The sequence below is a fragment of the Carya illinoinensis genome, chromosome 2 (assembly GCF_018687715.1).
Source record: "Carya illinoinensis cultivar Pawnee chromosome 2, C.illinoinensisPawnee_v1, whole genome shotgun sequence".
Classification (NCBI taxonomy): domain Eukaryota; kingdom Viridiplantae; phylum Streptophyta; class Magnoliopsida; order Fagales; family Juglandaceae; genus Carya; species Carya illinoinensis.
The window spans coordinates 3,560,596-3,585,799 of NC_056753.1; the positions used below are offsets into that span (position 1 = coordinate 3,560,596).

The window sequence follows — 25,204 nt, forward strand, 5'->3', positions numbered from 1 at the left end:
TTCTGCCATCTGCATGTATGGTTGCTTTCTTTAAGTTCGTAGTCCTTTTCCCAATTTCAATTAGAGAAGTTCATGAACCATGCACTTCTACCTCCCCACGACATTGCTCCATCAGCCTTTCATCCATTGTGGGGAACTTCTCGTTGCTATCTTTTATAGAAGTTTGGGACATGACTCAGTGCAGTGCTGATCATCCTCTTATATCAATTATCAATTATTGTCTTGATAAGTTATTGCCCTATTAACTAAGCTTATCAGATTCAACGCCTATCCAGGTAGACTCATTCAAATGGTGGGTTTGGATATTGAGAAGAGTTGTAAATAGTAATAAAAAATAAATAAAAAATAATAAAAAATAGATAAAAAATAATAATAAAATAATAAATTATAATGAGAAGTGTTGAAAGTATTTCAAATACTCTTAGTACTTAAAAGTAGCTAAAGGTTAATAATATCCATTTTCAACCATTGTTTTCCTCCCAATGATAGATTCTTACACGTTATTCAAATAAAAAACAAACTTTTTATTTTCTTTCTTCCCATACTGTCTTCCTTATTTACCAAGATAGTCTTCGAACCTTTCTCATGGAATACCTCTAGAGATAACTTCCTTTTGTCTTTGATTCATTCATGTACAGCATTTCTTAAAAACGCCTTTGCAATTTGCAATTTTCAATTTTCTAACTGTTTTTGTTTTGACCAATGTTGACATGCATCTTTGGCTGTCAAACATGATGACTTTGAATAGAATACAGTTAAGATGTCACGTCATTTGGGACTGTCTCTCTTTCATAGGAAAGCTTCAAAATCATTAAAAAGGTATAGTATTTATGTCTGAAAATGACTTGTCAACTTGACATTGTCAACAAAATCATTCCCAAATCCCAAGTTTTCTAAATGTTAATTAACTGTACGGCCGGCGTTGACGTTCAAGCGTGGTTGGCTGGTCGACAAACCAATGGCACTTGAACACGTGGAACATATGATCACAACTATCATACAGCAACATTTACCTGTCGTAGCAACAAATGTGCATTTAGGTTAAGTTTGAGTATTAAATTAAGTGAATTCTTTATTAATAGTAATAAATTAAAATAATGAAGTGAGTTTTGTGAGACTATCTAATATGAGTTAAGATGTATTTGAATATTAAGATGAGTTTAGAGATATTTATAAAAAGTTAAAAAAAGTTATAGATCCCACGTATAAAGATGTGTTGAATTGAAAAAAGTTTAGACTTCACATATAAAGAGATTTTGATTTGGAATGAGTTTAATAATTTGAGAGTTAGGTGTTTGGATGTTAGACTCAGTTTAAAATTAAATTAAACTGAATTAATCACAGCTGAGTCTAACAACTAAACAGGACATTAAACTTTATATTTTTCGAGAGATCTCTACCTTCCTATAATCTCTCCATCAAACTTGGTATTCCAAAATTGGCTAAAGATTATTATTATTATTATTATTATTATTATTATTATTATTATTAATTATCTTTTACAATTTAAAGAGATAATCACAATATTAAATAATTTACGTTACGGCTTTCAATATTAATATAATAGAACTTTTGCTTAAAAAAAAATATAATAGAACTTAAATATTGTATCTATAACTTTTTAAATTAAAAACAATATTCGGAGATAAAAAACCAATGTAAAGCAAGGTATTGCCCACTTAGTAAAAGGTAAAAAAAAAAGAGTCATGAAATATATAATTACTTTTACATATTTTTTATACATTCTATTAATGTAATTGATTAAAATAATTCTTTTATATTAAAAAAATTAATGTAACTAATCACATTAGTAAAGTACATAATATTAAGACGTATAATTTATTAACATTTTCTTTAATTTATTAACACTATATCATCAACATTTTCTTTAATTTAAATTTTTTATTATTTTAATAACTAACATATCAATACGTATAATTGTGAAAGAAATTAGAATAGATAATATTAAGAAAAAAATTATAAAAATAAATGATTTTATGCCTCGAACGAGAAATGTCGATGTCGTCATCGGTTTAAATGGCGCGTTCCCACTAAGTCCTAAGGTCATTCTAGACTCTTGGACACGGATTTGGGGCATATACCTTTTTCCTCCAATCTTTTCTCAAACTCGAAGGGTGTGGGGAATGAGTCTTGCGTGAACGAGAGAGGCCTGGTTTTATGCCGCCTCCACTCCTCTCGCCTCCCTCCTTAATCACCTCCACTTTCGCTTCTTCTGCCTCTTCTTCTCTCTTTTCTCCCGCTCTGGCTTTTCTCTTCCCTACCATTTCCTCCTCACAGTTTCCTTCAATTTCCCAGGTAATCTTTACATTTCTACGGATTCAATACATTCTGTGATTCTTTTTTGCTTCCTTAATTTGTGAGATCTCTCTGTTTTTTTTTTTTAAATGTGTATCATGGTTTCTGTTTGGGTACGGAGGGAGGTGACGCGAGGCTGCGAGAGTTTATACTGTTTTGGGTTGTCCGGACATCTGGGAGGAATAGCTTTCCTGGAAGTTTCGTTTTATTTTTCTTCAAACCTTTTCTAGGAAATTAAACTAACGTTTAGGGCTCTTCTGAGATGATTTCCTTTCGGGATGCGGTGTTTGAATGTGACAATTCAGTTTGTTGTTTAGCCGTTATATCGAAGTTATTGATACATGTTTGTCTGCTTAGGTTATGGATTTTGTGAGTTGGGTATTGAAGATTTTGGGGCTTAGGGTTTTAATTTTTCTCTCCTGCTCTTACATGGAGTACCATAACCCTCTGTTAATTTTAATTTCTGAACAAGGCAGGATATGATTGTTTGTCTAGTTTTGTAGCTTGCATGCTATTTAGATATTAAGAATGCTTTGCTGGTAAAATATCACCGAATTTGATTTTTAAATCCTTATTTCTGCGTTGTCCTTTTGTTTCTACCGCTGGAGTAATTAATGGCTAAGTTATATAGAGGTTTTAGTTTTATCCCTTTTTTTATAAGTAGTTTTAGTTTTATCCTATGACGTATACTTGTATCATTAGCCTTCTTTAAAATTCAGTTTGGTGTGAATTTTTGTTCTCTCTCTCTCTCTCTCTCTCTCTCACACACACACACACACACACACACACACACACATTACACACAGACATATTAACTGAATTATAAGTTGTGCAATTTTTTATATGCTATAGGTTTCGGAGTTTATATTATAAGAAATTATTGGGATTTAGCATATCAGTATATATGTTGCTCATATTTTGAGTACTATAATCCTGTTTGGTATCTGACAGATGAAATTCTTTTTTAAAACCCTGAGTACCATAATTCTAGTTGGTATCTATGAAATGGAAATTTTTCTAAAACCCTGAGTACCATAATTCTGTTTGGTATCTGATGGATGCAAATTTATTACAAATATCCAATATTTGATTTTACCATTTATAGAACCTGATAAGAGGAAATCCCAAGTTTACATCCTTTGCTCAATCATCATTACAATTAATTGGCTCTGGCGGGTTGAAAATTCCATATTTTTTTTAGAAAGAAAAATCTGTCACAATTTATGTTCTCTTCTTATCTCCTCCTTTCTCAGCCACTAAGGCCCTGTTTGGTTATACAGATGAGATGAGATGAGATGTGATGTTTTGAATAGTAATTAATAAAATATTGTTATAATATAATTTTTGAATATTAATTTTGTATTGGGATTTGAAAAAGTTAGATTGTTTATTATATTTTGTATTGGGATTTGAAAAAGTTGTAATGATGAATTGAGATGAGATGAGATTTTTGGTTTTGGTTAAACAAACAAGGCCTAAGTATTAGATTCCCCCTTTTCATTGATGTGAATCTTCTTTTTAAGTTTATTTGACTGTGATGATGCAGAAACATGCCGACATTTACTGCTATAGCTTTGGATCGGTTACTGGAACCTGGAGCTTCAAGATCTGTCGACAAGTCTGTTCCTAATTCAAAGCCTCCTAATTCAAGACCTATTCCCAATTCAAACCTGGAGAGGAGAAATAGCACGCCTACCACCGAAAGGAGAGTTAAGCGTCCTCAGATAACGCCAGCACTCTATGCTACTCCTAAGGCTACCCCGCTTCCTGGTTCGCCCACTTCATTCACACCTTCCCCATACATCATCAACCACAAACGACGTGGGCCACGTCTTGTGAAGAGCTTTTCCGAGGACGATGTATCCTCTCGCCAAAAAACTAATGAAAAGGTCAATGGGAATTTGGCAAATGTAGAAACAGATGATGTCCATTCGGCAGATGATATTGCTGTCACTTTCACTACTCCTGGTGCCAATGAGGAGCGTGTCAATGGTAGCCATGACTGTGAAGTTGGGAGTCGCAAAAGTGAATTTGGGTGCAGTAATGGGGAATATGGGAGCAGTAATGGGGAACGTAAGAGTATTTCTGTGGAACTTGGAAGCAGTGGTAAAAGTAATGGTGTGGCCAGGGAAGATGATTTGTTGAAGCTTGAAAGAGATGAAGAGTCTGATAGTTTCTTTGATCCACAGGAATCTCTCAGCATTACCAGCAACACAGATGTGGAGGATAATTCTGGGGCTGAACGATGTATGAAACCTAACACGCCAATGGCACAGTTTTTTGATGCTTGGGAAGGTAACTGTTTTATTTATTTGTTTATTCACTCTGTCGAGTTGGTCTTTTATTCTTGCCTTTTGTGCTTATCGATAGAGATTTATTACTTATAATAAAAAAAGTTGGTCTTGTATTTGATTTTGAGATGTCTGAAAGTATTATACTGCTTGGAGATTTCTTCATTGTCTTTACTTATCCTTTACTTTTTTGAAACACATTTGTTATTTGCTTCATTTGAGTTTTAATGGAGGAGATAATTTTAGAAACTTTTGACTTCCTACTTCAAAGGCAATAATAAGTGATATTTCTTTAAATAGTTGGCTTTTCTAAATGGGACTAGCCACATGAGATGGAGGGAATCGAATGACTTAGTGAAGTGTTCCTCCCATTTTGTCTGTATATGCTGCTTATTAGAAACTGTCACTTTTTGATTTGAATTTTCAAGTTTGTGAAAGATAGGTTTAGTGTATCAAATTACTTTAGCGTATCAGCTGGGGAACTTCAGTTCGATTTTTTTTTTTTGTTCTTTATTTTCATCATTTTCAATATTTATATGCATATTTGATATCGTAAGGTTACACAAATTACAGCAGATTGGCAGGTGTTTGGTAAATGTTGCATATTTATGGGTACTAACCATTATTATTGTTGTAGCTAGGAACATTCCAGTTCTTCCAAAGATGTGGTGTTTAAAATTTTTTCCTGGAATTTAATTACAAAATTCTGGACTTTTACTTTTACTGCTTATTTCAGAAAGTTTAGTACATAGAATAAGCTACCCTGTTTTCCATGTTCTCTCCTCTGGTCATAGAATATGATTGCTTAAAGATTGTAATAATTGGACATTTCTATGTGTGAAAATAACTGTTGTACATCTACAAAGACATTGAGGAGTGTATTCGTTGGTTTCCTTACTTCATACAGAATTATCCTCTGAGGGTGGGCCGCAGGCTTCTCTTTGCAACGTTGATGCTGATTTGCGTGAAATGAGATTGAGTCTATTGATGGAAATAGAGAAGCGGAAGCAAGCAGAAGAAGCCCTGAAATACGTGCAAAGCCAGTGGCAGAGGCTAAGGCAACAGTTATCTGTTGTGGGACTGACACTCCCTGCCTATCCCTCTGTTTTAGCAGAGGGCGAGCAGCTGGATTTTGGTCCTCAAGAAGAGCTGCTTCAACAGGTACATGTTGCTAGGTTTGTTTCGGAATCTATTGGAAAGGGTGTCGCCAGGGCTGAGGCAGAGATGGAGATGGAAGCTCTGATCGAGTCAAAGAACTTTGAGATTGCTCGATTACATGACAGAATCCATTTCTATGAGGTTGTGAATCGGGAAATGTATCAGAGGAACCAAGATGCTTTAGGTCAGATTTTGATGCACTTTATATTATAGTCTTTTGGTTAATTATCTTTCCAAGATTAAGCAGACATAATTATTTGTTTGGCTATTTATTTTGAGGATGAAACTTGGGGGGGGAGAGTTTATTTTCTGCAAAGTACTTTTATGTATAGTTTGTTATTTTGATATTACTCCACTCTTCACCTAGCTTGTCTCACAATCCTGTTCTCTTGCAGTAGGATATGTTCGTCTTTCCACGTAAAAACAAAATCCTACACAATGTTTTGCTTATTTGCTAGGTTTAGCCCTCAGTAATCGTGTGCTTGTTTGGGGAAAGTTGTGTAGGTTTCTGTGCTGTTTGGATTGAGATCTAAGTGCTGGTGATCCTTTGGACATTCTTGCTCAAATATGCAGGATCAGCGTGTAGCAACAGTTGGATCTGAACATGGAATTGCCCAATCATCATATTCTGTTTTAAGAAGTTGTAGAAACCCATGATATACTTTTAAAAAGTCCTAGAAGCTTCTGTTTCTAATATTTGAATAATTTGCTATGAAAAAGGTTCCAAAGCCCATCTCCAAACCACCCCCCCCAACCCAAAAAAAAAAAAAAAAAAAAAAAAATGGAGTGCCCTCATGTGCACAAACCCACACGTGCATGATTGTGTGTATCCGTAGCATACTTTTGTAGGTGCTTCCCAACTTTTCTATAGGTCCTGTTGGATGTGGTTACCAATATTTGCTCTTCTAACTTTGGCAATTTCCCATTTTGTAGAGGTGGCACGGCATGGAAGGCATATGAGGAAAATAAGGCAGAAGTGGGTTTGGGGTTCAATAGCTGCTGCGATTACACTTGGCACTGCAGCCTTAGCATGGTCTTACCTTCCAACAGGAAGAGGGTCGTCTTCGGTACACTTTCAGAATCCTGAGGGTGATGATGTAGCTGATTAACAGGTGGTTGATGAATACAAGGAACCATGATACCATGTCATCGGGGGGGAAAAAAAAAACATAAAATAAAAGGTCACACAATTCGCCTTGTGGGTACAGTATCTTGCTTTTATTACTTGATTCTCCTGCATTCAGAGGTTGTATAGTTCCTCAAAGTTGATATACGTTTACGTTCACTACAAATGTGATAGATCATGAAATGTACGAGCTGACTATTAAAATCATTATTTCTAGTACCAGTCGGGGGGATTTCATGGGGGGAATTGGTTAGTTCCCTTTGGTATAATTGTGCATTCAATATGCAACTCTGCAAAATCTGAGGATAATTTTGAAGTTTAGATCACAGAAGAGGGTTTTGAATCCTTAGTTTGATTTATTTCCATCTGATTTCGACAGTTCTGAAAGTCCAATTTTGTATTGCATTCTGCCTTGTGTGCCCGAGACGTTACTTTGGAGTTTTTGTTTTTGGTGGCTTCTCTTGGTTGCTGTAACGTCATGTAGAATAATATTCCAACTCTGAAACTTTTTTTTTTTTTTTTTTTTTGGGGGGGGGGGGGGCGCGGTTTCTTTATTCGGTAATTCTGCTGATTGTGGTGTTCAAAAATCATTTTGAAAGGAAGTATTGGAACCTATAATATGTGATTTTCTGTGGCTTCGTTTGTGCTTTGATTCATCTAGGGATTTGCATCATCATTGCTGCTTACCCATACAAGGGCAAAAAAATGGATAATGATATTCTTACATCTCGATTACTATTAGTTTACTGTTTAACTTTTTTCTTTTTTCTTTTTGCTAATAGAATCTGGATTAAAAATTTTAGAACATAATCTTCTTGCATAGTTTAAAAGAAAATAAATTTAATTGACTAATTTAATCATATGATTTAATTAAAAATAAATTTAATTTTATAAAAATTGACTAGTAAAATTTTTATAAAATTAAATTTATTTTTAATTAAATTATATAATTACGTTATTTGATTGAGTTTATTTTCTTTAAGATTATGCAAGAAGGTCATATTTTTGAATTTTTTGTCTAGATTTAAATAGCAAAAAGAAAAAAATAATAGGGTAACAAAAATGTGTTCAACCAAGTTTCGGACCGGGTATCCGGGTATACCCAGTCCGGAACCCGGGTTGCAAATCCGGACTGGGTATATCCGGATTATGACCTGGTCCGAAACCCGGATTAATCCGGATTTCTACAAACCGGAAATTCGGGTTCCGTATACAACCCGGATTTTTTTTTTTTAAATTGAAGTCGTTCTATTATTAATTTTTTTATGTTGAAAAAATGTTTATAAAAAATCCAATATTTTATTGATTTTTTAAGAAATAATGTTGAAATGCAAAATTTTTTTATTATATAAAAACTTATATTTTTTTATATCATTGTCCATAGTGATAAAAATATCAACTAATTAACACATACCTAACACTATAAACAACTAATTAACCTAAAAGAAGAAAAAAAAATTCACTACATATTATATTGTTTGAACTGATTTGTTTAGAACATTACAAACCACATACATTACTTTAATTAAACTCCAATACACAACAACAAATATGAACTAATTTGGTAAGAACATTCTTGCAACCTCTACACCCAAAGGACTATAAAAATTGACATTGTTATTTAAAAGTCCAATAATAGTACAAGAAGGATATAGTCTCAAAATGTTGAAAGGAACCTTAAAACCTGCAAAAGAACACACCTAAAAACAATTAGAACACAAGTTTAAAGCTTTTTTAGGATATACACACAACTTCCTAATTGAGAGAGAGAGAGAGAGAGAGAGAGAGAGAGAGAGAGAGAGAGAGAGAGAGAGAGAGAGAGAGAGAGAGAGAGAGAGAGAGAGAGAGAGAGAGAGAGAGACTCCATAAATACACACAACTTCCTATTTTTTTTACTAATCTACTCTGTCTAGCTCTGAAATTGATTTCACCTCTCTCTACATATATTTTCTATTTTTTCAACAACTCCAAAAAGATCTTAGGGTATAAGAGTTGGCCTAGCAATATAATATAGGCTGAAGTAAAGGTTAACACAAACAAACACAGGTTGACAGAGCAGCCCTGGGTACAAATAGGGATTTTTTTTTTTTTTTTATAGGTAAGGTGATTTCCATTTAAGAAGAATGATCTAAGCCTTCTACTTGGGGTCCTCTTCCCAAGTAGAGAGGACCCAGCCGGAGTTCAAGTTATGGCAAAGTTTGCCAAAGGACTTATATTATGAAATAAGGTCACCAACAAAATAGCATTAAGAACTTGCATCTCCAAGCAACTTATGAACTCAAAAATACGTTATTAGAGCTCCATATTTAAGGTCAGACATCGCCACAGTTAAAACATAGAAAACAAAAAAATAAAACAATGTTTTAAGGCTTTTTCCTTTTATAACCCAGAAATGATTTCAGAGCCACATGTTAAAGCAGCCATAGACTAATTGCCACACTGTAAACAAACATTATCTAAATAATTTAGACATAACAATGAAATAATATTAAACACAACATGGAGATGAGGGATTTGGAATTTTGGACACACCAAACCCACAAAAATACAGGCCATATTTCATTCCTTGCAGTCGCAATAGACACTTCCTTAGGACCACTTGCATACTAGGGGCATGGCCTGTTTTAGTCGGTGCTTTAATTCATTCCTTGCAATCGTAACCGACTAAAACAGGCCATCCGAAAAAAACATATCTTATCAGGTACTAACCCATTAGGGTACCCAAATCTACCCAAATATCAAAGCAAGAAAAATCTCAAATTTTCACCGAATCACAAAGAAGAGAACTAGTTCGATCTACCCAAATTTTAATCTCAAAGCACCCAAATTTTGTTTACAGAGATAGAGTGTGCATTTTATCAGCAAGATTTGGACTGTATTGGAAAAAGTAAAATGATAAAGTAAGGCCAAAAATAGAGAAAAGTGAAGAGAAACTTACAGCCTACAAGAGAACGAACCAAAAACACAATATGGAGACTGGTTTCGCGTGAGAGAGGTATGAGCAGAGAGGACTATGCAGAGCGGATTGGTTTCGCGTGAGAGAGGTCTGTGCAGAGAGGACTGGTTCGCGTGAGAGAGAGAGAGAGAGAGAGAGAGAGAGAGAGAGAGAGAGAGAGAGAGAGAGAGAGAGAGAGAGAGAGAGAGAGAGAGAGAGAGAGAGAGAGAGAGAGAGAGAGAGAGAGAGAGAGAGAGAGAACGGCGGAAACAGAAAACCTAGATGCTGAATCACTATAAAATATAATGTGTATATATATAAATCCGGGTATCGGATTTTCAATCCGAAACCCGGATTTTAATACCGGATCCGGACCGTATAGGTCCGGATTATGTCATCTGAGTTTCGGCCCGTAACCGGAATTCGATTTCCGGGCTGGGCTGGATTTTATCCGGCCCGTATGAACAGTCCTAAACAAAATGGTAGTAAAAGCTGTGTAAGGGTATCATTATCTAAATTTATATTTGTAGATAGATTTTCTCATAGCGATTGAAAGAAAAATTTTATTTATCATTTCTTATACCATATAGTAATATGTGATTTGTTATTTTTATTCTTTTATTTAAATATGCATATTAGTATATAGTGTATGATGTAGAGATGACAAATATAACATTTTTTTAATTCGGGTGATTTTTTGTTTTCTCTTAGATAAGGGGAAAACAAAGTCCTAAAAGAACTTCAAATTCCAAAAAATAAAAAATAAAAAAATTCAGACTACTAATATGACGTCGTTTAGAAGTTTATCCGGTAGTTTCATAGGCTGTCTAGATTGAAAAGAAAGGAGCAGAAACAGACCGCTACACAGTACCAACAGAAAGAGTAGTGCAGAGCTCCGACAATGGGGCTGGCTCTACACCAATATCCAACTCTTCCCAGAGATAAGCTTTTCCTCCCCTGTTACTCCCATGTCGCTAAACTACTCACCGGCCCCTCATTATTCAACAATAAAGCTTTTTTCCCTCATTTTACTAGAAACCCAGTTCAGGAAACCCAATTCCAAGCCAGAAACACCTCCAGAAACATCAACAACAGCCGGAGCATTGTCTTGTCCCAGTGTTACGCCGAGGATGAGGCGGATACAACGTCGTATTCGGAGGATGACGAGTCGTCCTTCTTGTCTCTGAGTGAGAAGCCTGACAGGAGTACGGCTATGCTCGATGACTATGAGATGGAGGAGCTTGACTATCCCTCCGACCCTAACCATCGCAGCGGTTAGTCTCCTCATTATTTCTGCTTTTCAGGAAATTACGCTGTGTTTTAGTTTGTTTCTTACCCTCTTGTGATTTTGGGTACCGAGAATTATGTTCCACTTGTTATGATTTCCTTGGAGTGGATGGATTAAGAAATGTAATAGCTTCAAACCATGAAATTTATATGCGTCTTTATAGTCAGTACGATACATTCTTTTAAATCATCTTTGTTAGTAATCGTTTATATGAAATTTTTATTAGTTCTATTACTTTCAATTATCCCTTTGAACGATTAACATTGATTCAGACTGTAGAAAGGGGGGGAAAAAATAGTACTGTTGATAATTGACTCATGAATTAGCAAGAATTAAGTGAGCATACCTAGTCCGAATGTCGATTCTGGATATGGTCCTCTGGAGACCTGCACATTACCATTGTTAAGCATAGGTAAAAACTCATTATGACATTTGCTGTCAAAGAAAAGACGTCTAGGGACTGTCGTGGTTATTATTGATTTTTGCCAGTTTAGGAATAATGGAAGCTAGAAAATATGATGGTTTCTTTAAAGGGAAGTTAGGATATATAATCAATAATTCCTGCACATTTTTTTAATATTTCTGCCTTCTATATTGTGTCAAATTGTGTCCTATGTTTCCGTGCATGCAATAAAGCATGAACAGACATGGAATTACCCTTGCAATTAGCTAGTTTTATATATTGCCCTAGCTCTTTTTTTATTTGAGACTTATAGGAAATTTAGTTGTGGATAAACCTTTGGGTGTTATGAAAATGGATTGAGATGAGATTCCAAAAATGGTGATAAATCATTTCATAGCTGGGGTCCTTTTCCCATCTTGTTGCTCATGTTTCATGCTTTGATTTCTGTCTATTTTCTTGCGAAGTTGCAGGGTTTATTTCTTCTAGTGTGGTTTTGAATTTTAATGAATCGCATGCAGGTTATGTGGCTGTACTTGGCAAGCCAAATGTTGGTAAGAGTACACTTGCAAACCAGATGATAGGCCAAAAACTGTCAATAGTTACAGATAAACCTCAAACAACAAGGCACCGAATTCTTGGTATATGTTCTGGCCCAGAGTTTCAGGTTTGACTTTATTAAATCCAATTCTCTAGTATTTGATTTTAGCTACCTGTTAAAACTTAAAGCAACATAACTTAGGTAGAATGGCTCATATAAAGACTGTCAGGTATCTAGGCTGTCCATTTTGATGATTGCCTGGCAGTGTTTCTGCCTTGGAATCTGCTTTGCACCAAATTATTCTTCATTCAGTTTCCATTATGATCTAATTGGATAAACCTATGTGTAGGACATATCTAGATGTGACTTTAGAATAATTGAACTCGAACATATTTTTATATTACTCTAAATGGCAAAAGATGCATTATGTATAAAATAAACAAAGATTGGTTATTGTAATATTAATTTAGGCCCCCAATGAACTTATAAAAAAAAAAAAAAACATTTGGGCCCCCAATGATAAAATCCTGGCTTTGCCACTGACAGTTACATTCATACAAATGTCCTTAGAGACTTCTAAAGCTAATACAGGTTTAGTAGCATTGAGTAAGCAGTTAGAGATCCTAACATGTCTTGGTGATTTTTATTGGCTTGCCTTTCATTTATGTTGGGAGATTATGTTGTACCGACCATAAGAACAGAGAATGCATAGAAAGTTGGAGCAGTGATTTTTTTTTTTTTTAAATAATAAGAGATTTTATTACCAAGAATAGGCATAGCCCAAGTACATAGGAAGAATACAAGAGGAAAACCTTCATACACTCTAGAAACTTTTTTTTTCTAGAAAAGTAAGAAGATATATTCAAAAGAATAGGCAAAATGCCACGTTCAGTACAAAGAATGTCCTACACTACGTAGGATCGAAAGAAATAAGAAACTCATGTAATACATACACTCTAGAAACTGAAAATGACTAAAGCAAATCAAGAAGATTATCTCCATTCAATACAAGAGCCTTAGCCCAAAAACTCAAGGTATTAAAGAAAAACTCCCTAAGTTCTCCCATCGAGCGTTCTCTATCTTCAAAGCACTTCCCATTCCTCTCTAACCATAGGCACCACATCAAGCACGGAGGAATCATCTTCCAAATGGCAGCAATAAGCAGTGAATTAGAATATAGAATGTCCAGAATATCAGTTAGGCTGTGTAAAACTCAGATCTGTAGAACACCGTTTAGTGATAATGGAATTTTGATATATCATTTGCCGGAATATTGTATCTAGATATTTTTTCACAAATGTTGACAAATCTCTTATATTGCATCTAATTAACTAATCTATATAGTCATGAGTGCTCTAGATCCCTACAAAAAGAGTAATGTGTTGATAACTTCCAGATTCTTTTGGGTATGCATTTCTTTCTGGCTACATGCATCTAACCTATGGGTTTGCTTGCAGATGATTCTGTACGACACACCTGGTGTTATTGAGAAGAAAATGCACAAGTTGGACTCTATGATGATGAAGAATGTTCGAAGTGCTGCTATCAACGCTGACTGTGTACTTGTTCTTGTTGATGCATGTAAAGTGCCCCAAAAAGTATGCTTCTTTGTTGTATAATATTTTCCTGAAGTATGTGTTCCTTTTTTAATTCAGTTTCTTGTTTCTAGATTGATGAAGTGTTGGAAGGAGGTGTGGGAGACCTCAAAGATAAGCCACCCACTTTACTGGTTTTGAATAAGAAAGACCTGATCAAACCAGGTGAAATTTCAAAGAAGCTGGAGGTCAGAACTTGTTGGTTGATATATATATTTTGGCGAGTATAAATGCATCATTTAAGAATCCATAATTCTTTATGCTAGCTTAAATTCCATGCTGTTTGCAGTGGTATGAGAAATTTACAGATGTAGATGAGGTTATACCCGTGAGTGCAAAATATGGTCATGGAGTGGAAGATATCAAGGAGTGGGTGCTATCAAAACTTCCAGTTGCGCCACCTTATTATCCGAAGGCATGTAGAAATATTTTCTCTTATTTTTTTTTTTTGGGGTGGGGGGGAGGGGCTGGGCTTTTTAATAATGTACATTTATGAGCTTTGATGATATGCTATTGTCTTATCATGCTTTTGATATAATATTATAGCCTAAAACTAATAGTTTGGAATGAAGTAGAAAAAATAATTAATCACAGCTCATCTTGATGCAACGCTTGTGTGTTAAAACCTGTAAGGAAATGTTGATTTGTAAAATGGAAATTGATTAAAAAAGGATTTTAACTTGATCCTACCATTCATGCCAAAATTGGGTGTGAACCATTTATCACAAAACAGATTTTACCTTGATTCTACCATCCGTGGGTAGCCCAAGGGGTAAGGGCGAACTTGTGTGCATGAGCCCCATGTCACAAGTTCGATTCCCCCTGGGATCAAACTGCGATTTAAGTGGCAGGTCATGGCGGTGGGTTGCTGTGTTAGTCTCCATGGGGGTTTCAGTTCCATGGGTGAATCTTAAGGGCTCTGCCTTGGGGTGGTTCCCCCATCATCAACAAAGAAAAATTAAACATGTGACTGAAATTATTAGTGTGATGGAACTTAATTTGTTTCGTCTAAGCTGTAGGTAAACTTGTCAGGAAAGTATCAGTAAAAATCTGTGTATGCCTACCTGTGGTGGGCTTAGGGTTAGGAGACTTCTAGATATAGGAATTAGGATCTAGAATTTTAGGAAAATGGTTTGAGGCTCAAGGATTGACCAGGGCTTTGAAATGATGCAGGATACAGGAAAAGCATTGTTTCTTGAAATGATGCAGGATACAGGAAAAGCAGTGACGATTTGGTAGAGAAAGTATGTGGGCTTTTAGGGTTTTGATATGAAAGGAGAAGGCCTGATTTAGGTTGTAAAAAGAATTGGTGATGAGTTAAGATTTCATTTGGTGAGATGGTGGAGAATTTTTACTCTGATGAAATCGGGCAGTTTGGGGCTTATAAACCTGCTTCAGTTTAATTGAGCATTATATGATAAATGGTTCTGACGTTATGTGATAGAGAGGGAGAGATTGTGGAGATAGGTAACAGATACCAAGTAGGGTAGTTCAAGGGGAGGTTGGTGGTCTAAGGAGGTAATGGAGCCATATTGCTGTAGAGTGTGGAAATTTATAAGGAGGGGATGGGATACTTATTCTAAATATGTTAGATTTGTGATTGGCGATGGAAATCGAGTTAGCTTTTGGCACGGTGTGTGGTGTGGGGAGCTACCTTTGACGAAATTGACGATGTCATATCTGGAATTAGTATTCAATTTCGGAGGGGTTCATATACAGCTCCAAAATGGAAGAATGTAGTGGAAATGATTTTTACAAAACCTGTACAAGACTGGGAGGTGGATTTGAGCTGGCATGACAATTGGTTGTGAGATGGGAATCTTTAGGCATATTGCACCAAGTAAAATTGTGCCCTGAAGATTTCTACATTTTTAGATGGTTTCACTCAGTTGCTAAACAATTCATTCTTTTCTAAGCTTCTAATTGTCAACTTGTTTTTCTATAAACCAGATTCTGCAATTATTCAAGCCTTTTAGATCGTGAAGTCAATCTTTTCTTGCATATGACCACTTACTCTGTTGGTTATGAATGATCAGGATATAGTTAGTGAGCATCCAGAAAGATTCTTTGTTGCTGAAATTGTAAGAGAGAAGATCTTTATGCAATACCGTGACGAAATTCCCTACGCATGTCAGGTATATGATTGAAAACATAGTGTACATTCCAAAAAATGAATTGGTTTCCGTTATTCTCTCTGTCTCTGTCTCTGTCTCGTCTCTGTCTCTCTGTCTCTCTCTCTCTCTCACACACACACACACATACAGCTATGGCCAGATTTTTTGTGGTGTTTTTAATTTTGAATCTTCCAGGTGAATGTGGTGAGCTATAAAACAAGGCCAACTGCAAAAGATTTTATACAAGTAGAAATTGTTGTTGAAAAGAATACACAGAAGATCATCGTCATTGGAAAAGTGAGTATGTTAATTAATTAACGAATTTACTGGATGATTCCATTTTTTTTCCTTTAGCAGTAAGTGACATGCATCCAGTAGGTCTTGAAACCATGACTTCATCCTCCACCAAGGACGTCATTTCAGCTTGAGGTGTATTTAACATGATGGTTGTATGGGATGCGGTTCTTGCTAGTACAGCAAGTAGAGCAGTCAAAAAGTAAGGGTGATGAGGAGGATAGCAATGGGAGCATTAGCATTGAGAAGGAAAATAACATGTTATGTTTTTTCGTATCTTCCATCAACGTTGACACTTCAAAGATTTGATTTTCCTTTGCTACATGATGAATGGGGTTCTGCCATATTTGTTGTCTGTTTGGGAGAATTTTCTTTTAATGTCAACGAATTCTATAAATGTTGGAACTAAAGCTCACTGCAGAGACAGAAAGCATCGAAGAAAGTGTGTTGATAGTATTTCTTAAGCTTGAGACATTGGTTTTTTTTTTTTTTTTTTCGGTTGAATTTATAAATGTTTGAACTACTGGATGCACAGACGTTCATGCAGTGCACTTGATATGGTCATCTGACTTTGTGTCTCAATCACTGCAGGACGGGAAGGCACTGAAACTACTTGCAACAGCTGCCCGGCTTGACATTGAAGATTTCTTACAGAAGAAAGTCTATCTTGAGGTGCATCCACCATAAACGCTATTTTTGAAATTTATGCTATTAATTCTGAACTGGGGTTTATGTATTTTATACATAAACCACCTCTGGGAACTTGTGCGCGTCATTATTTTTAAACAACTTTGATGGTTGTTTCTGTTAGGAAACTATTCACATTAAGGTGTCTGTACAGGTTGAAGTGAAAGTGAAGGAGAATTGGCGGCAAGATGAAGGGCTGTTGAAATACTACGGATATGGAGGGAAAATTCGAGCACTATGAGTTCATGAGATACCATGGCCTTATTCCATATCAGCCAAACAATGTAAGTAAAGATGGTTGAAATCATTGAAAAACAAATGTGCAATGATGATACAAGCCCTTTTTATGTATTATAGGTAGAGTGGGATGTTGTAATCTTCATTTTTGTAGAGATTAGTGTTACTTTTTGGCAATCATAATATGTTATAATTCCCTTATTTACTCGAGGCCAAAAATTCTGGACAATGTGGGAAATGTCATTTATTGGTAATTGTGAACAGTTGCATTAGTCTGCGACTCTGGGTTTTCGTGGGGTTCATGGGCCGGTCATGCATAGTGACCAGGATGCCATTGAAGGCATTTTTGTTCGTTTGTATGTTCCGGAGTCCTCGGGTGCATATATGGTTGGTCTTTTTCAGTGAATGGACCATATGTCCCATGTCACATGACAAGGAGAGGGAGATTCAATGTTTACTAATTAATTTTTGGAAAATGTTGTCTATCATCTTTAATTTTGAAGTTTTGTTACAACAAACACAGTCGCGCACTAATCTGTATACCAATACTGATTTATTCATACTTAAAATTTAAATTAACACTGTTTTCAATAAAATCTACTTTTTGACCAATCACATTATATTGGTGCACAGATTAGTGCACAATTGTACTTGTAACTATATTTTTTCTTAATTTTGTCATCTCTGCTCATATTTTTTTTACGTGACGCTTCTTTGTTATTTAAATTGTTGATATATGAAGTAGCTTAAAAGGGTTATGTATTTCTGTGTGAAATACTACGTATCATGGGACCAATTCAATTCTTTATGCTTTACTAAATCTGTTGTGACGTGGATTGCAAGCGATGGTCATTGAAAGATCGGAACGAATTGTAGTGGTAACGCTCATGAGAAATGGATTGCAAGCGATGGTCTTCACCCTGGCTCCTGTTGTAATATTTCAGTATTAGGTAAAAAGAGAAAGATCGTTGTTGGGTTTTGTAAGATACAACAATAGTTTTCAAACGCGTTAGAACTGAAACAATAAGGTTAATCATCGGCTGAGCTCTTGGAGAAGATTCAGTAGTTCAATCTAATGTTTCTGAACATTGTTATCTTTTAATTTCTTTCTGCCAACTTCTTATTTTCTTGTACAGAGCTCATGTCCAGGTCTTTCTGTTGTCATTGAATCAATTGCTTTTCGTGTAAATTGTGCCTTATTTTGGCGTTTTTAACTTCATCCTATCCGCTCGAGGGGTTTCCCCCACCATAAGAGCTTTTACTCCACAAAGTCAATACTCAGGTTCCATTTCTAAGTAAAAATAATTGACTATTTTCCTGAGATCCAGCAAAAATAATTGACTATTTTCCTGAGATCCAGCAACCTGAGGGTAATGGATTTGGAGACTTTGTTACATGGCCTAGGGATTAATCGATGTGGATTACATGGCCTAGGGATTAATCGATGTGGAGACTTTGTTACATGGTCTAGGGATTGCAGAGAAAAGATGGGGAGTTGGGGCAGCCACAACTTGGATTACAGAGTGCTTTTGTAATTAAAGTTAACAAATTATATAACTAACATCCAAAACAAGTCTCATTGATCTGCTCATACATTTTATACAATGTCTAATTCAGTGAAATTACAAGAAAAGGAAAACACCATTCACAGCAGCCTAATCTCAAGTTCTCTTAAACCATGAATGAGACAACTAACCTGCTGTACAATCAGAAGATTTATGGAAGTGTGGCTTCGCAGCCCAGAGTTTTTACTCCTGCCGCTACAATCTGATTTGTAACATAAAAGGTAAAGGCCTTTATTGTATTGTATGATATGCACATTTGTTTGAGCTTGCATGTTCATCCTAAAACCAAATTAACGAACTACGTATACAAGAAACCCCAGGTTAGAATAATGCATCTTGGTTTTGAGTAATATTATTTTCATTTTAATTAGAGAATTCCTCCTCATCCTGAAACCAATTACGAACTACATGTACAAGAAAACCTAGGCACAACCCAACAGCTCCCAGAACAACAACTATTCGAACCCATAAGCTTGAATCAAATGCTTTTAGAACAAAAGCATCCCAAGACCATAACCACAAAATACTGAAGACGGATCCCAAGACGGCACCCACAACAACTTGGCTAACGGTGTGGAATTGTTGTGAGACCCGCAGCCATGTCTGCAAACAACGACACAGAGAAATAAGCATAGTTTTCACTTCCAATATCCAGTACGTAAACTTACTAAATTCAATCACTGATTCTGGGTCAGAAGAAAAATGCCATACACCAAATCATGAAACTTGCAATAGGAAGGGCTTTTATGCTACAGGTCCTTCACTACTTAAGTTTACAATTTTATCGACTACATTATAGTAGCAACAATTTCTTCCTCTTTTTCTTCTTCCTCTTCAATCCTTCCTAGATCCACGAGTGCTCGGCAGAAATTTGTTTCCAATAATTTTATGCCAATCAATACTTAAAACAATATTTACTTGCTCAATTACTCACTTATGATAAGTCACGATGCAAATATGTTCTAAATTCTAATCCATGAATTATAGCTGGAAAACAAAATAAATCCTCTTTTCAAAAACATAATTGTTTATTACTCTATGAATCAAAGGTACTAGGTTTCTTCATACCATCTATTGATGTGATAATCATGTGAAAAGTTGTTGCCCTTCTACTTTCTGCACCAAAATTTCTCTACATGCATATATAATATGTTCCAGAAGTACTTAGAAATTAATTAAAATGCTCTATTTTCTTTAATTGAACTCCTGACGCAGTAGAGACTTTGAGAGATTCTGACCAAGAAAAGATAAAGCACTCAAGAGTTAATTTGGAAAGAACAAACCTACTAGCACATGGCACACAAATGAATATAGCACCAATCACCATGAAAGTGTTGGGAATAAGTCTAAACTGTAGACAGCACTTACCAATAAGTTACAGGCTACTAGAACATTATACACAATATGTGGCCATACACAATAGCATTTTATTCTTCCTTCCATTCTTTCTTCTTTACAACCCATATTCACAAAATTTCGGGAAATAAAGCTGCATCTGATTTATAGTTCCAAAATTTGGGGAACCATGAGGATCAGTATGGAATTAACCAGAGAACTTTTGCTAGGATAACTGTACTCATGATCATTACTATGCTGGCCTCTAATTTCTGCATTGTTCAGTAGATTAAACAAAAGCATGGAAAGAAACGTACCAGATTAGCATTGGACCTATTATTAATTTTCTGGAATATCAATATTCACCCATGAAACCTAAGCTAAACACATGTATTATATCCTGCATTGACTCATAAGACCCACACATGAAAACTTACAAGATATGAACCGAACGCCAAGACAAGACCGCCGATGATTACTGTAAATTCATTTATCCCAAGCCATTCCACAACTGCAACAGCATGCAGAAAAAAAACAATTAAATTTTTGGTAATTAAAAAATAATAAATAAATAAAACAACGATTAAATATCAACAATAGAGCCAACACATTGATATTTTGGTAATAAAAACAAGGATGCTGTACATTTATCAATTCAAAGCACAAGGTAACTGCTTCTCTCTTTCTCTTTAAATGCACATGCAAGAATCAGAAACAAGAAATTGAGATTTTAAATCTCTAGATAGCATTTAAGCATTTCGAAGAAACAAAATCATTTTAATTTCTTCTGAATACTAGTTGATGGAACAACTTCAAAAATGGGGTCATGCAGATGATAGAGCATAACCAGAAATCACGGTTAAAGAGAGGAAGAGAGAGAACACAAAAAAATAAAAAACAAAAAGAAAGAACATTAATTCAGGGGATGGACAGACGTTGGATTCTTCCACAGGTAACTTGATAGTTACTATAACAACCCATTGTGTAGTTAACATTTCAAGCTCTAAGTTGAGAAAATAAGAAGATATTCTACACAGTATGTTAGCCTGCCAGCAGTAGAATGGCTTGATAATATTGGTCTTTGCAATTTAAGGAGGATGCAGCATACATTTTAGAAAGCACTGCAAGCCCTCACATGCATTATAAAATCAGATCAAACATTTTCCAAGCATTTATCAATACAAAACAATGTTCATGAGGATATATAATAACTTAAAAATGTGATTTCCATTTGTAAAGAGATTTCCATCATAAGTGATGATAAGGTAAATAGAGAATGGGAGAAATTACTTGACAGAATAGAAAACACAACAATGAAGAAGATGGATTGTGCATGTGAAGATGGCATCCCAGGGTCAGATCTCATTGTAGAAAGAGGCCGCTCTTGGTTTAAAATCTGTTTGAGTACCAAAGAAAGCGCAGAATTTACAACCGACCCCATAGCAGCCCACAAAGCTTCTGAATCATGCCTCAAAAGAATGACGCCACCAAAAAGGGCAGCTACAAGCCACTTGCTCTGTAAACAACAGGACCTAAGATATCAAGTCGGGTAAAATAAAAATTGCTCTTTCTCACTTATTTCACCTTAAAAGTTATAAGACTGAAAAACATAGAATCTGTAGAAGTATACTAATCATATATTCCTGGATTTCTGAAAAAATAACTTTAATGTCTATTTTTTCAGCTAAATCCCACCTCAGTCACCAATCCAAGCAATATTATGCTATTAAAAAGGATTTTTAAAGGAGTTTCCATTTATCAATTTTATTCTTAATCATGTAGAGACAAGGACATGGAACAATGGAGTGAGATAAAGTCATCAATGAGCACAAACTTCAAACTACAAAAAAGTCCAGAAGGAATAAAAAGAATGCTAGATGAGATTAAAGATATGAGAGGTTAACAATATCCAGAAAATATCATGTGAAGAAGATTTCTGTAACAGAATCCATTGCCTTTATGTGATAAAAAATTTAGTTAGCATCCGACTGTCTTAAGTATTCCACATACTTAAACCAGGTGCTAGTAAGAAGGGTGCTTAAAGGAGCCCAAAACGAAATAACAATTCCTAAGGGATGGTAAATAATTCACAATTGCCTATAAGGGTGCATATTCTCAGGAATTATCCTTCAACTTCACATAGTATCTTTTAATTACCAATAAAGTCAAGCAAGACTACTTGCTAACTGCTGTCAAGCTGCGAATTGCAAGAATAATTTGCAGCAGATGTAAGAATTGTGACCTCCAAGATGTATAGCTATTAACCTTCTTGTCTGAGACGAATCCTGTGTAATTTTGGCTGCAAATAGCATGAGCTCTTCTTTGGAACCACCCATAAATAATGTATACGAAGTTCGTAGAGCTTTTCTGTATCACTCAGAATCAGGATGCTTCAGTGGCAGAAATTTTGGATTGTTCAATGGTTCCCCTCAATGGAAGGTACATTTTCCTAGAGCAGCAAATGATTGGGAAATGGAAGCGATTTCTGATCTTTTCAGTTTGCTGTATGATACAAGTATTGGCTGGACTGAGACGGACAAGATGGTCTGGACTCACACTGGAAACAAGAAGTTTTCAGTCAGCTCTATGTGCAAGCTGCTGACTAGTCTAAGTGTGGTACACTCTTTTCCTTGGAAGTGTATTTGGAGGAGTAAAGTGCCTTCTAAGGTTGCTTTCTTTGGTTGGGCAGCTTCTCTAGGGAGAATTCTGACCTTGGACAATCTTAGGAAGCGTAGATTAATTGTTATGGATTGGTGCCACGTGTAAAAAATGTGGCGAATCGGTGGATCATTTGTTACTTCATTGCGAGATGGCAAGAGTGTTATGGTATGAGATTTTTAATAGGATTGGAGTGGCGTGGATGATGCCTAGGAGGGTGGTGGAACTTTTCACTTGTTGGAGAGGTCTTAGGGTAACTCTCAAATTGCCACCTCTGGAACATGATCCCTTAAATGTGGTGAATTTGGCTCGAGAGGAATGGCTGGTGTTTTGAAGATAAGGAATGCTCAATGGATGAACCTAGATGCTTTTTTCTTTTAACACATTATTTCTTTGAGCGTCGGCCACTGTATTTAATGGAACTAGGATCCATGATTTCCTTGTTTCTTTTCTAGTTCCTGACTTGTAGCGAGATTTTTGCATTTTTATACTTCATGTGTACTTGGGTTATGCCTTTTTACTTGTCCTCAGTAAGATTTTTCTTACCTATAGGAAAAAGAGTAATATGGTGTCATGATCACCAAGAATTCTGCAAACTGAATGAGAATAGACGCTAGCAAATAGGAAATTCTCTCCCTTGCATTTGGCTCTAACCATACCCAATATATTTCTCGAGTCTAGCTATCTCGGGCCAAAAATAACATAGTATATGCATATTCATTTGCAGAATTGTGTCAATTGAATTAAAGCTAAAAGTGAAAGTAGAGACCTTTTAAGCTTCAAAGGGCCAACAAAATTCAAGAACATTGTTTTTCATTCAATTATCAGAAAATATTTCCACAAAATCAATAGAAATCAGAACTCTTATCATTGACACAACACAGAAACACACTAACAACAACAACATTAAAAACTAAACGCCATGACTAAGATGGTATAGAAACACCCACCATTCGATTGAGAGTGGGTTCCAGCCCATCAGCCATAAACTCCCGAGGAAACCTGGACGACCTATCTACTATAGTTTCCTGAGAAAGCACGCTAATACCTTCATCATGGTCACCACCTTTGAAAGCAGAAACTTTACTCAATTCAGGCATGGGGTTCGTACCCTTGAATCTATTTCTATCACAAAAACGTTTGCTTGAGACAAACCCACCAAAGGAACCCGATTTTGATATTGATATTGATATTGATATTGATAAGCTGACGGCGAATGCAGAATTTATAGACTTGAACTTAGTACGAAAACTAGAGAGATCTTGGAAGGGTGGGCGGTACAAAACATTAACATTGGGGGTTGACGACATTGCTCTACAGTGGGAAAGGACGAGAAGTCGGCGTAGGCAAAGAGAGGATGGAACAAGCGAACAGCCATTTAAGAAGAAGATTGTGTGAGTAAAAAAGTGTGAATAACGTGTGGGGGCAAATGGCTGTTAGGGTGATTGGCTGAGAAGAATCAGAAGATTCCAAATAGGCATCTGATGACTCCCATTTTGGATTCTTGAATACCTGGCCATCATCCAAACCTGAAAAAATAGATTTTTTTTTTTTGTTTTGTTTTGTTTTTTTTTTTTGGGTCTTTGGGGCTCGAGCTTCATTTGGCATATTTGTGTAGATTAATATAATTCTTTATTTTTATTTTTTTTTTCTTATAAAAAAAGTTGTGTCTTTTATAACATTATTTGGATTTTATGATGAGAAGATTTTAAGTAGATTTTTGGGTAATTTTATTTTGCATCACCAAATTATTATATATACTTTATTTAAAAAAAAAATTGCGAGCAATTAACCTTCAGTGCCATGTAAAAAAGGGAAAGGTTAAGGATCGCTTGACTATTAAACACCAATTATGAGCAATCAATATTGTGGTGCCATGCAAAATGAGAAAGATTAGGGACCGCCAATGCATTAAACACCAATGATGAGTTATCACATTTGCGATGTCATGTAAAAAAGGGCGCGAGGTCAGTAGACCACGCTACCTTTAAACACCGATGACAAGTTATCACACTCGCAGTGCCATATACGTGGAGGTCAGTAGACCATGCCACCCTTAAACATTAATGACGAGCAATCAGCTTCGTGGTGCCATATAAAAATGTGGGAAAGGTTAGGACCGCCCAACTATTAAGCATCAATGATGAGCAATCAGTCTCGCGGTGCCATGCAAAAAAAGGGAAAAGTCAGGAACTGCCCGATCATTAAATGTCAATAACGAGCTATCAGTCTCCCAGTGCCATGTAAAAAGGAAACTCCTTGACGCCCAAGTTAGTCTTCTCGCCTGGAAGCCCATCGCCGCCAGAGCAAGGCTTGGGTATTTAAATCTCAACTTTGTAATTTTTATTATACTAACCTATTTTGTTTTTAGTAAACAAATGCAACAACACAAACGTCACTATAGGTGAGCAAGAATACTAACGCCTCTACGCAGGAACTATACAAACGCTTCCAGTCGAGCAACTATACAAACGCCTCTAGGCGAGCAAATATACAAACACCTTCAGACGAGCAACCATACAAACGCCTATAGGCGAGTAAGAGGACAAACACCTATAGGCGAGCAAGAGGACAAATGCTTCTGGGTGAGCAACACAACCAACAGCTCTGGGCGAGCAAGTATTAATATTGTTACAAAAGTACTCAAGGATAAACAGTTTCTCT

The 25,204-nt window shown here is 35.8% G+C and overlaps 3 protein-coding genes and 1 long non-coding RNA gene across 4 annotated transcripts; 2 read left to right on the plus strand and 2 right to left on the minus strand.

The window, feature by feature from the left end:
- Positions 1–2,065: 2,065 nt before the first annotated feature.
- On the plus strand, positions 2,066–7,269 carry LOC122297387. Its single transcript, XM_043107425.1, has 4 exons — positions 2,066–2,316; positions 3,863–4,611; positions 5,515–5,949; positions 6,699–7,269. The coding sequence occupies exons 2-4, from the start codon at positions 3,867–3,869 to the stop codon at positions 6,872–6,874; spliced, it is 1,356 nt and encodes a 451-aa protein (XP_042963359.1). The 5' UTR covers positions 2,066–2,316; positions 3,863–3,866; the 3' UTR covers positions 6,875–7,269.
- A 1,062-nt stretch (positions 7,270–8,331) lies between these two features.
- LOC122301965 lies at positions 8,332–10,023 on the minus strand. Its single transcript, XR_006240236.1, has 2 exons — positions 9,849–10,023; positions 8,332–8,575 (listed from the first exon to the last, which is right to left on the minus strand). It is a non-coding gene; the product is annotated as an uncharacterized LOC122301965 (long non-coding RNA).
- A 628-nt stretch (positions 10,024–10,651) lies between these two features.
- LOC122297391 (GTPase ERA-like, chloroplastic) lies at positions 10,652–17,254 on the plus strand. Its single transcript, XM_043107433.1, has 9 exons — positions 10,652–11,100; positions 12,036–12,181; positions 13,513–13,653; positions 13,725–13,838; positions 13,940–14,065; positions 15,687–15,785; positions 15,960–16,061; positions 16,650–16,730; positions 16,900–17,254. The coding sequence occupies exons 1-9, from the start codon at positions 10,728–10,730 to the stop codon at positions 16,984–16,986; spliced, it is 1,269 nt and encodes a 422-aa protein (XP_042963367.1). The 5' UTR covers positions 10,652–10,727; the 3' UTR covers positions 16,987–17,254.
- Positions 17,255–18,536: 1,282 nt separating this feature from the next.
- Positions 18,537–23,975, minus strand: LOC122297394 (lipid phosphate phosphatase epsilon 2, chloroplastic-like). Its single transcript, XM_043107446.1, has 4 exons — positions 23,491–23,975; positions 21,173–21,398; positions 20,320–20,393; positions 18,537–19,150 (listed from the first exon to the last, which is right to left on the minus strand). The coding sequence occupies exons 1-4, from the start codon at positions 23,848–23,850 to the stop codon at positions 18,911–18,913; spliced, it is 900 nt and encodes a 299-aa protein (XP_042963380.1). The 5' UTR covers positions 23,851–23,975; the 3' UTR covers positions 18,537–18,910.
- Positions 23,976–25,204: the final 1,229 nt, after the last annotated feature.

Bases quoted from the DNA above. Each gene is read 5' to 3' on its own strand.
- LOC122297391 (XM_043107433.1), top strand. From the start codon at position 10,728: ATGGGGCTGGCTCTACACCAATATCCAACTCTTCCCAGAGATAAGCTT. The intron at 12,182-13,512 runs GTTTGACTTTAT...GTTTGCTTGCAG, and splicing joins GTTCTGGCCCAGAGTTTCAG to ATGATTCTGTACGACACACC. The intron at 15,786-15,959 runs GTATATGATTGA...TGAATCTTCCAG, and splicing joins AAATTCCCTACGCATGTCAG to GTGAATGTGGTGAGCTATAA.
- LOC122297387 (XM_043107425.1), top strand. From the start codon at position 3,867: ATGCCGACATTTACTGCTATAGCTTTGGATCGGTTACTGGAACCTGGA. The intron at 4,612-5,514 runs GTAACTGTTTTA...TACTTCATACAG, and splicing joins GTTTTTTGATGCTTGGGAAG to AATTATCCTCTGAGGGTGGG. The intron at 5,950-6,698 runs GTCAGATTTTGA...CCCATTTTGTAG, and splicing joins GAGGAACCAAGATGCTTTAG to AGGTGGCACGGCATGGAAGG.
- LOC122297394 (XM_043107446.1), bottom strand. From the start codon at position 23,850: ATGTCGTCAACCCCCAATGTTAATGTTTTGTACCGCCCACCCTTCCAA. The intron at 21,399-23,490 runs GTGGGTGTTTCT...TGTTGTTTACAG, and splicing joins AACCCACTCTCAATCGAATG to AGCAAGTGGCTTGTAGCTGC. The intron at 19,151-20,319 runs GTAAGTTTTCAT...CGTTGTTTGCAG, and splicing joins TGGCGTTCGGTTCATATCTT to ACATGGCTGCGGGTCTCACA.